Source organism: Oreochromis niloticus, linkage group LG22 (assembly GCF_001858045.2).
Source record: "Oreochromis niloticus isolate F11D_XX linkage group LG22, O_niloticus_UMD_NMBU, whole genome shotgun sequence".
NCBI lineage: Eukaryota > Metazoa > Chordata > Actinopteri > Cichliformes > Cichlidae > Oreochromis > Oreochromis niloticus.
This window is the reverse complement of record NC_031985.2, coordinates 24,079,936-24,092,170: the sequence shown is the minus strand read 5'-3', so window position 1 is coordinate 24,092,170 and position 12,235 is coordinate 24,079,936. Positions and strand designations below refer to the sequence as shown.

Genomic DNA, 12,235 nt, shown 5'->3' with positions numbered 1-12,235 from the left:
TAAGACTCTTTCATACAAAAAAGTGAAATTTGATCATTTACATGAAATGTTTGGAATTTGAAACTAATTTAAATATTTAAGCACGAGATTTAAAAAAGAGAAAATTTACCATAAAAACTGTCAAATTTATAGCATTTAAAGCTTGAAACTACTTCTTGTTTTCTAAAAATTGTTTTTAGTGGTTTCTTTAAATTTTCTTAATATTCTTGATTTATATGTATTCACTATAAATAAGTTATGAAGATGAAAATAAACTAAGTTCTACTAATATTTAATTATAAAAGATAAATATATACATTTATCTGTACAGATGTATTTTTATTTATTTTTTAAAGAAAATGTTCAGATGTCAAGTTTAAATTTTCAGAAAAAAATGGGGACAAACATGAATCTCATGTAAAGCAGTAACTAATGATAAATTCTACAATTTGCTGATTGACTTACAAATCTTTCTGAAGCTGCTGGTGCAATTTTAAGATCAGAAAAAACGTAATAATAATAGTTTTAATGCATAAAAACGGATTTATAGATTTTTCTTAACGTCTCATCTTCAGTGAAATAAATCAGAGGTGTATCCTGATGTGAAGATGAAGCTGATGCTCTGTAGAAATGTCCAACTTGTAAAATAAATAAACAAACAGGTTCATTAGTTATGCCTTGCTAACGACCACCGGAGCAGAGGGGGGTTCCCCCTGCCACAGATCAAGTCACCGGGCCTTGAACCTGACCCCTTCGGCTCATCTAGGGCGAGCTTGTCACATTGCATTCCCGCTGGTGCATTGTTGCCGCAGGAGCTCCTCAATGGTTTTGAGGGAGATAGATAGTGTGGCCGTCCATCTAACAAACCTCCTCTCTCCCCTCCCCGATCTCTGCGTGCTCCCGGTTTTGACACAGGAGACAAAACCCGCGGAGAGGACTATGAATGGTAAAGCACCGAGGAGGCCGAGGGAGAGCAAAAGGAGGCGGTGTGCCTTTGTAGTCGGGGAGGAATGCGGAAATGTCCCCGCTCCGTGTCAAACCTCTCTGAAGGGGGTCAGGCCACATTCAGCCGGCGTGGGAAAGCCAGGCAGAGACGGAGCTCACACAAGGCGAGCGAGGCTGCAGTTGCATAGGCCTATCCGCGGATATATGGAAGAAAAAAAAAAACAGAAGAAAGAAAGAAAGAAAGGAGAAAATCCAAAGAAGAGCGTGGTTCTGGAGGGCTATATCACGCGTTTGCCTTTGTCCTATGACCCCCCTCCCCAATCATACACCCCCTCCCCTCCACACACAAACTTGAAGTGAGAGTGTGTGTGCGCGCAAGTTTGCGTACGGCCCACCACCGCCGCCACCTCCTCCTCCTCTGCTCGTTTTTAGTGTCTGCCTGGGCTGGTGTAGTCTGAGGGGATGGGGGGTTAGAGCCTGCACCGTCAACTACCTGTGTGGCCCCGGCATGGAGGAAAGTGGACAGGGATGCATTTGACGGAGCAGTTTTTATCCGACACACGAAAGCGTCCTCAGCGTTATACCGGGCATGCCGACGTTGCGACGTTGTATTGACAACATAAAACAAGGTAAACGCTGAAAGTGGGCATATTTATGCAGATATTTGTGCAAAACAAAGTGTCTTTATGAGCCTGGCAATGCTTGCTTTGCAACCCAATGAGGTTTTAAACGGTGACATGACCAATTCCCCGATTTATTAGAATTTAAGCCATTATTTGGCACACTTTGCGTCCACGCACAAAATAAATTGGAAAAAAATTCGGGAAAGCCACCCAGGCTAATGAAAACACACTTGAAACTCGGATGCGGTGTCGTTTCACATATTTCGAGCCGTTTCGGGCTCGGAAAGCGACATTTAAGGGGTTTTAAATGGATTGTTGCTGTAGGAAGTTCAGACAATGCAGCCACGTGCTCGCAAGTTTGGGTGTCCTCAAAGAGAAACTTTGACAAACCAGCACAGGGAGGGCTGCTAGTTTGATCTTGTTGCTGGCGTAAAACGAAGAAGTGGGTGAAATTTATGCTCATTTTTGCGTGTTGCGTTAACAATTTTTTAAAACCATTTAAGACAGCTCGTGCGAAGATTACACGAGCTACACCGCATGCGGGGTGAATTATTCATTGCACGAGACAAATTATTGGATGCAAAGCAAGCATTGAAAGGGGTTAACTGGGATTAATTTGAATTATTTTTCACATTAGTTTTATGTTAGAGGTAGGAGGACATGAGCTGCAGTGCGTAATAGGAGGAGGAGTGGAACTTGGGACGCAGCGGTTCTTTTTTTTTTTCTTTTCATTTTGATAGTCGGAATAAAACATCATGACAGTCCTTTTATTGCCTACCTGGAGCACTCTTTGACCAAATCTGACAAAGATGGTGTCTTCCCCCATCTGTGTCTCCCTGTCATCTAGGCATTGCATGTGCCAACTTTTTTCTCTGAAAATGCCTTTGTAAGAGAGTCTGGCTCGTCATCCTCGCCCGGGATTCCCCGCAATATTTTCAACAAGAGAAGAAGAAGAAGGGGGGGAAAAAGTTCTGCAAAAATGGACAAAGAAAGTATTGGTACTCAGTATGAGCCTGTGGCCGAGATTGGAGAAGGCGCCTACGGGAAAGTGTACAAGGCGAGAGATTTGAAGAACGGGGGACGCTTTGTAGCCCTAAAAAGAGTTCGTGTCCAGACGGAGGAAGAAGGCATGCCGCTGTCCACCATCCGCGAGGTGGCGGTGCTGAGGCAGCTTGAAGCCTTTGAGCACCCCAATGTTGTCAGGTAAGTGAGGGGTGGGGAGCCAACCTGCTTTGTGTTTAAGAGACAGGATGGAGGGGAGGGGTGGTGGTGGTGGGGTGGTGAAAGAAATGTGCATATGAGACTAAGTATACATTACTTCCTTTTTGATGGTCTCTTGTGGCAACTGTGATGGCTCATATGACCTTTGGTGGTAAGGCCTGCTCGCAGACTTGTCTGAAGCTGGTGGCCCTTTTAGTTTCCTGCAGGCAACACAGGCTCCACAACAACACACTGGAGGCTGTCACTATCAGCAGGTATTAGGCGCACACCTGTGCATTCTCAACTTCCTGTTTAGTTCAAAAGCCCGCCCCGGTTTATCTCGATTGGTTGGCACCAGTCACATTTGTCACCTCATGCATATTTCATGTGTGCAAATCTTGTCTTCATCTATAGATAAGATGCAGCAGCATCCTTCGGAAGCGGTGGCTTTCCACTACCCTAGCCTCTATTATCGCTGACTTGCAGAATGAAGCGAGACCTGCATGCTTAAGTGTTTAGGGGTGCTAGATCCCTTTGATATTAGGAATGGTGAAGACACGTAAGGTTCCATTGGACATACGATGTAGCCGTTCAACATTCGGACTTCACCTTTCTGCTAAACACTCATTAGTGTTTAGTCTTTTATGATTAAAGATCCCATCCCTCCTTTCACATTTTGGAATATTTATAAAAATACTGATATCTTCAAAAAGACACAACACAACTGAAATTACCTGCTTAGAAATCCAGACTCTTAAGAACACTCAAAATATTTCTCATCCCAAGATTACTGGATACAAGACGTTGCATTCAGTGAAACCCTCAAGTTTCCACGTGACATTACGTTGCCTACTGGATGAGGATTGTTGTAACATTTCTCAGTCATGTTAATTGTTTTGCTTAACAAGTAGTTACCTTTTTTTTCTTAATTTGTTACAACAGAAGCTTAAAAGAAACACTTAATTTTCCCATTTAAGATGACTCTGTTAGGTATGTGAAACCCTGGCAGTCTGAATCCACGTGTTTGAAACTGGCGATCCTGCGCAGCCATGCCGCTGACTGCTTATTTCACTCATGACGAAAGGGGAGTAGTCAACAACACCATAATCACATGTTAAGACGTGTGCATGTAACGATTTTCATTGGACAAAATCTTTAAAATGGTCTGTGCTATGTGGTATGTACTCAGTTTTTGGTTTTTTGGGGGGTTTTTTGGTTTTGTTTTGTTTTGTTTTTGTTTTGTTTTTTGTTAATGGGTATACATGATTTTCCTAAGAATGACCAACCAGGTGCCTCTGGGTGGACACATTTGATCTAGAGAGCCTACAGAAATGTGACAAACAAAATAAAAGCATGAAATAAATAAAAAGTTTAAGAGCAAATCCTTTGAATTTTACAATTAACAATCAAATAAACATCCCGCTATGTTCTGGCATGCATGGAAATGCTGATTATGATTGTGCATCAAGATGGCATTAAAAGATAAAAAGATCTAAGCGACTTTGAAAGAGTTCATTGTAGGGCTACTGATTGCAAACACATCAGAAAGACTCCTCAGCTGGCAAGCCTGCATTTAAATCTAGAAGAACAGCAGTTAATAGGGTTGGAAGTTGTGGTCTACATTGCACATTTAATGAATTATGCATGCAATGTGATATGCCAGGAAAAAACGATGAGCCACTCTTCCTTAGACCGTTTGTGCTTAGTCACCTATCACCGATTACTTAAACAGCAGAGTATAAATCCTTCGTTAAGTCGATATATCCATAGGCACTGGTCTGTATTTGATAAGTGAGCCATGGCTTCTTGGAGTGAAATTTGACCACAAATCATTCTTAAAGATCACCTTTGTCTCGGTGTGATTTCTGTCCCCATGGCAGTGATCCCTTCCAGGATGACCCTTGTCTGCAGGGTTCCAGGGATCACCAAAGGTTTGGGTTTTTAGCCCAACTGAACATCTTTTGGAGATTTTTGCCTGGTCTTCATAATCGCCATCACAACACCAGGTCTTTCAGGAGAATGGTGTCCATCCCTCCAGTACAGTTTCTAAGACTTGTAGGATCAATGTGAACACACATTAAAGCTGTTCCCATGTTGATTTAGTGAGATCATGTGCTGGCGTTTCCATAACTGTGTCATCTCTCTGTAGTTAAACTCTTGTGCCCATCAGTACTGTTCTATCCTATCCAAATGGCCTCGAGTATGACACTTGGCACTATCAATGCCAGTTGGCAATAATGCATGATGTTTAAAAACAAAACAAGCTATTTTTTTTCTAGTTTTCCTTCTGACTGTTTTGCACACAGATGCCATTTTCTTTTGGTTTTTGTAATGACTTTTCACTGAGAGAGCAGGACTCTGATACTGCGTCACATGCTGGCACAAGCCAAGGTCTGACCTTGTGCTTGTTTTAGTCTGAATATCGAGTGCTTTGGGATTGAAGGGGAAGTTCTAAATGGATGTTTTAGAGGCATGGCTTGTGCCCTTGTGACTCTAACAATAATTCCCCAACGTATCAATGAATAATGGAGGATAATGGTTGTGGCTTTCTCTTAATGGGTCCACAGTGGGGGTTTGTCCTTACTGGAAGACGGACATGTAAGCAAGCATTAAAACGATCTTTGGTCAGTTATATTTATGGTTGAATACGCTTTGCTTCACTAGACACTTTCCATATTATGCAGCAGCATTTGTTTGTTAAAGCATGTAAACCAGCAGATTTTTAAAGCGTCGGAGAAACTCCTCTACCCTTGAGTTTAGCCAACTAGCATAGCCAAGCGGCACAGGCCAGGAAAAGTGCATTGTGGGCCTTCTGTGTGACTCCAGGCAACCCCTGGATGTTTGTAATGAGGCCCATTATTCATTCCATATGTTCAGTGTCTGCTAAAAGCCTCCATTGTAGTCCAACAATCGAGCTGTGAGGGGCGTTTAACCCCAGTGCTTCAGAAGGAGGGCGCCTTCTATTCTCTGACATCATGCACAGTACTAATACCTCTCACTCACTCCTCTGACTCCAGCATGACCAAACCCATTGATTACCAGGTTGTTGGCAAGGACAAATGATGCCTCTCTGGATAGGAGTAAACAAGTTTCCAGGGAGATTTAGTTATTTCTTTTCTGTGCTTTTATAACTGTAGGTAAGTTAAATGAGTGCCTGCATTAAAGAGTAAGATGTTGTCACACTGGATTAATACGATACCTCATGAATATAACGAGTACGGCAATGATCATGAATGAAGCCAGTGAGGTTTTATTTCTTTTTTGTTCTCCAGTTTTTTGGCAGCTTAAGTCAAAATTTTTTCCACCACAGGACTAAATTAGTTTTTGAGGAAAATGTTTACTTTTTAGTTTCCGTCTTCATTACTAATGTAAACTTTCAAACTTTGTGTATAATTAGGGCTTGTAATAATTTTATACTTGTCCATTAGGACAACTCAAAGTTAAAATAAACTCTGAATATTAGGATAACTCAAAATATCTTTTAAACTTGTATTTTTAAAACGAGCAACACTTAAAATTTAACCTGTTAATTTAAACATTTTTTTTTTTTTTTTTGCCTAAAAAAACTATATTGTAGACTGAAGAAGAGAAAGAAAATAATGGTTTAGTTTTTGCTCTCTTTAACCCCCTTAATGACAACGCAACATGTGCTCGGTGGAGATCCATCAAGGCGCTTTTCGTCTTCTGTGTTGTCACGATGAAAGATGCTGCCTTTGCAGGCAGGCTCCACTAGACGTCCCATAGTGTGTCAGGAGTTGTCATAGTGCTGGTTGAGGAATGCTGCTTGTAGTCCCTCGCTCTTTGAAGAGGACACACTGGATAGATTTTTTTTTTTCTTTCCAGCTTTTCATCAAAGCCTTCCTTGGCAGGTCTACTGACATAATCTGGATGCTTGGCCTTAGTTGGTCGCCTTGGGAAACCAAGGCGCTCGTGTTTAAGGCTCAATAGTCTTAAAGTTTTAAAAGGCTTGCAAAAAAGCAGTGGCCATAGCTGGAGTTGGTGTTATCATCCCATAGGATAAATCGGGGGGTCCAGATTTATGAGTTAATGTCCCAGCTTTTATGATGGTTTTATTGGAGGATTTTTTTCTCATAACAGTGTTTAAACCATCTCAAAAGACAAAAGCAAGACAATCCTGTGTTTTAAGGCACAAAAATGGACAAGGTATGAACCAACCTGTGGTTTTGGAGTATTGTTACACCCCTACTGATTTCAGCAAGATGATGACAAACCACATTCTACGCATATTACAACAGCGTGGCTCAGTGAAAGAGACCAGGTGCTAAACTGGCTTCCATGCAGCCCAGACCTGTCACCCACTTAGAACATCAGGCACATTATTGAGTCAAATAAATATGACAAAGAACACCTGGAAGTGTTGATCAGGCCAATTTCTGCATCGAGCGAGAATGGAAAAAACTTATTAATTTCAAAAGTAAAACAAGTGAGTGTTAAAAGAAAAGGTCATGTAACACAATGGAAAACATGAGCACTCCCTTTCTTTGAAACTTGGCGATGGTGGTAGATTCAGATTCATTTCTTAGTTTTAATATGAGGGACATTTTTATTCAAAGCTAGGTTGTTGTACATTTTAATTATTATCTTTTTATCTATTTAAGAAAACTGGTTGTGCTTTTGCATTAGCACTTGTCATAGCAGGAAACACACTGACATTTAGCTATCCTAATGACCCTTACCAGTTACTGATAATCAGTGTTGGGAAGGTTACTTTTAAAATACAGATTACAGATTACATGCCCCAAAATGTATTTTGTAATGTATTCCGTTACGTTACTCAATGAGAGTAATGTATTCTGAATACTTTGGATTACTTAATATATTATCATGCTTTTTACAACTGCATGAATGTACTATTGCTGTGTGATTTATTACTATTACTGAAGGTTACTCGCCATACCAATACCAACTAGATTTTTAAATCTTAATATAAATGAGTAACAGTAGGGTGGACATTAGGTAAGGCTGCACTTTTTGCAGCGATCTCATATGAAACTATTCTGCGCGTATATAAAACAGGTCCACGGCTCCGAACCGTATTAAAGGGACCTCTGGCTAATACGTCGGGTTCCTTGTCGGGCTCGTAGCCGAAAACTAGCTTTACTTTGTTGTCTGGGTCGACTTTGCTAGCGAGACACAGAGAGAGGCGTTGAAAGGCTCCAACGGAACTTATTGTTTTGGAGGAAAACACGAACACGGTGTACGGTCGAGTCCTAATAGCTTACTTACAACTGGACTACACACTGCCCATGAGGCCACATTCTTTAGGGCTATGGCTGTAACACTCTGCCCATTGACTTCATAATAAATAATTTTTTGAACAATAATTAAAAAAAATTTCTTCACATCATTATGCGGACCGCCCCATATGGAAAATATATATATTAAAAAATAAAAAAAATATATATAATGATCCCTTGAAAAATTATATAAATGGAACTTGTATGTTTTGGATACTTCCTAAAACTATATATGAAAGTAATGACAAAGTGGCCACTTTCATGAGTAAATCATATAAGCCTTATATGATTCACTATATGAAGCAAGCTAAAGCTGGTGCAAGTCTTTTATAAGTTTTTCCAATTTCTTTTCCATATGGGGCAAGTAGAGGTGACATGGGCCGCGGGATTGAGACACAGGCATTAGACTAGAATAGAATGCCTTTATTGTCACTATACAGTTGTACAATGAGATACAGAGCATCTCCTACTCAGTGCAAACATGCTGGGGGGGGCACAGTTCTGCAGTGCTATATACAGAGCCAAGCCATATAGAGCCTCTTAATGCGTGTTTTGTTTGGGTTTCCACCGGCGTGGAATTACCAAAAATAGAGAGGGCATAGCCTAACATATGAAACGGGAAAAGACCGCCGTGTAATCCCTTTATCTCAGCAAAGTAACTGTATTCTGAATACCACCTTTTTAAACGGTAACTGTAACAGAATACAGTTACTCATATTTTGTATTTTAAATACGTAACGCTGGTACATGTATTCCGTTACTCCCCAACACTGCTGATAATATCTTTAGTTACACCAATGTTTGGTATCACAAACTTCTTATTTAAAATACTTTTATTACTATATTAATAATATACTGTTGTGTTCATACTCTAAAACAAATGCAGTAGCCTACTTCACTGATGGGGCATAAGAATCTGAAATCTTAAATTACAGTCTGTTATAGACGCTGAAAGGTGATTAATTATAGTCTATATAGTAATAAGAGCCTGTGGGTAATATTTGATGTTGTGTACATGTACTCTTACCTTGTGTAGCAGCAGGGAACTAAGCCTAGTGCACCCCCGTTCAATCAATTGTGTTGATCTCATCATCTTTTCTCCTATCCTAGGTTGTTTGATGTGTGCACAGTCTCTCGGACTGACCGAGAAACCAAACTCACTCTGGTCTTTGAGCATGTAGATCAGGACCTGACCACCTACCTGGAAAAGGCTCCTGACCCTGGAGTACCGCCTGAGACCATCAAGGTAACCGCCGTCGTCGTAATGTAGGTTTACACAGGAATGTAAATGCAGTTTGTTTGTTTTTTTTTTTCATTTTAATGGTCACTATAAATGTGTGTGTGCTTGCCTATTACACATTATTCCAAGAAAAAAAACGAAGGAGGCTTATTTTAAATATTATTTCTGTTTGAAGTATATAGGAAGCGCCTGGTTAATCTCTTGCGGCTGTAGCACTGGTTGAACACAGCCATGTTTCTACGGTTCTGAGTGGGTTTTCTTGGCCAGAGACGCAGAAGGCAGAGCAGTTCCCTCCAACATCAGAGTTACTGGGGCACTCTGAGGGGCAGCACATGTGGCAGATGGGCTCCAAATTAAAGGATCCCTGCCTTCTCTATTTTCACCCTTCCCTCCAACTTTACACAATATTACAGACACAGAGCCAGTTTTAAAAATCTTCCATGTGTGTCTTTGAAAACAGAGCCCTCTCAGTTGTGTGCTAAAAGTTGTTGAATTGGGAAATGTGTTAAATAAATCCACTGAGCATCCAGTTACACTTTGCCAAAAGGTCGGAAGTAGCTCCTTTCCTCTGTTATGGTCTCTTTCTTTTTTTAAAAAACTGAGGAATTCGTGTGGGAAACATTAAAAAAGAAAAAAAAAGATCTTTATCGGGTTTCACCCCAAGGTCAGTTGATGTGCCATGAATAATATTGGAAAGGTATATCTCTTTTTTTAGACAGAGGAGCCTCGAGAGTTTGAAGTGTCAAATTTGAAACGGAGAAGTTCGGGTGCTACGGCAACCGCTGCTCATCACCCCGGGCCTGGGTTCGCTTGTGAAAGCTTTGTGTCGAGCCGGGCTGTCAGTGGGATGCAGTGCAAGCATAGACGAGTCGGGTAGATCACACCTGAGGCTTTCCCATGACTTTTGCCGAAGTTGATACAGACTGTGGGACTGTGGTTTCTGTGATGTGTGCGCCGATCACGTCTGGCTGCAGATATTATAATACTGCAGCGTTTTTCTGGAAACCCGACGCTTCAGAAATTTTCACAGTCATTATGTGTAGCTACTTTCAGTTTTTGAGTCTGTTTCATCAGAAGGTTAATCCTTATTAGCTAGTCAGTTGTTTTGAGTCCCATGAAGCTGTATTAACTAATTTTATTTACTTTTTTTTTAATAAGCTGAAAATAAGGACATAGCCCAAGGGGATTTAATGGAAGTAAAGGGTGGGAAGAAAGGCCCTTTTCTCTGTTTGATATAACAGAAGAGTTAGAGTTTAGCTCATTTAATTTAAAACAGCTCATTAATAATTGTAGTGCCAGTGGATGGAGTAAAAATGTGCAGTTTTATCAAAAGATTGTTGCTTATTTGTCTGGTTAAATGGCTGAACCAATGGTTGCAGATCTCTGACCACTTGTCTCATAGGACTCATAATAAGTGATGAATTAATCAACGAAAGGACTGATTATAAACCCTGAATGACTCAGACTCTTTCTGTGGCGGTGTAGAGGCTACTGCACTGAATACAACTGTAATGAACAAGCGCTCCCCTCTTTTAGTCTCAGACCACGTGTGAAGATGTGTCAATGGTCTGATGTTCACATTTGAAGGCGTGTTGAAACATCTGGACACTGGTACATACCTCCACTAAGAAGCCTGTGTTGTTGTGCTCAGTATTCAAGAAAAGATGAGGAAGTGGTTTGTACTGGAAAGGAAAGAAGACAGAGAAGTTACATTTCGGCCAGCTTTCTTAACTCTGCAAACCTGGCCTGACAATACAAGAAGTAGGCTTACTTGTGGGATTGTCAGTTTTATAAGATGTCAACCCATCCAACCATCCACACTATCTGTGTTTGGCCATATCTGACGTTGGAAAAGTTTGAGGAGGCGTTTTGGGGCTCTGAACAATGTGGCCACCCCTTAAGCCCCCTCCCAGGCTCTGCTTTCTCCTAACAGCTGAGGCCTCAAGGAACAAAAGGACAGCGACAATGCTACAGAGCCAGGCACCATCCCCTGTTATTGCTAGGACAGTGGACACTCCACAGTAACTCGGAAGGGGATCCCCTCCCCCCAAAACAACTCCAGATTTTGAATCCCAGTCCAGACGTGTGCCGCCTGTGCCCATCTGATTAAATGGCAGTCCCCCTTGACTGTGTGAACGTTTCCACCTTTAACCGTGAAAAAACATTTACCTTCAACCAGTGGCCCTAAACTCCGAAAGAAGAAGCATAGTTTTTCTCAAACTCGAAGCACCCCACCCTGACCTAGCCTGTCCACTTCAGCCCTCCACCCAACACCACCCACTCAGGCTCGAGACCCACCACATGGTCATTGATGCAAGGGGCCCTCCTCCAGGAATCAAATGAGCTGGAAGGACATCAAGCAGCCAGGTTGCCCCAACCTCAGCGCTCGTCAGCCGGGCCACCGCTTGGGGCTCGCCCACCCTCCTCCGCCATCATCATCCAAGCTTCCACAACTCTATTCTGTGGGTCCATGAAGAAGGGGGAGAAGAGAGGTTAATGAAGCATGGGGAGGGAATTACACTAACGCTAACCGGCAGATGTCCCATATTGTGCCTGGCTACAATAAACAATATGGCTGCCTCTGCTACATTTGCATTAGAAAAGGAGGCGCACTCAGAAAGCCATGTTTTGACTGCTTTTTGCATGGGCTGACTACTTTTTTTCCCTCCCTCCCTGGACCTCTTCTTCTTCTTTTTCTTTTTTCCAGGGTCAGATCTGTTGCTTTTTTGTGTGATTTTTATTTCCTCCTGGCCAAGTTGTTTGTGGAGCTTTTTAGCTTGAAGCATTGCCAGTTGAAGACAGTTGTGTGAGCCACTTTTCTCTCCCTGCAGCTGGAATCAGCATTGAGGGAGGTGGATCGCTTTGTGCCACAAGTGGCCTTTATACTTTTCAGAAGTTATAAACTATATTTTTGTATGCATAAACTTGATGTTTGCCTGCTGTCAGTGGTTATAGTGACCATGTAGAACGTAGCTGAAATATTTAGCATT

General features: G+C 41.6%; 1 protein-coding gene across 1 annotated transcript in view; it reads left to right on the top strand.

Annotated features, from left to right (window-relative positions):
• The first annotated feature begins 620 nt into the window (after positions 1-620).
• The window catches only part of cdk6 (cyclin dependent kinase 6), a 40,517-nt gene continuing 28,902 nt past the window's right edge, over positions 621-12,235 (top strand). The window contains exons 1-3 of the mRNA XM_003457253.5: positions 621-1,553; positions 2,395-2,750; positions 9,116-9,251. Coding sequence (XP_003457301.1) covers positions 2,527-2,750; positions 9,116-9,251 — 360 coding nt within the window. The 5' untranslated portion in view covers positions 621-1,553; positions 2,395-2,526. The remainder of the gene's footprint in view (positions 1,554-2,394; positions 2,751-9,115; positions 9,252-12,235) is intronic.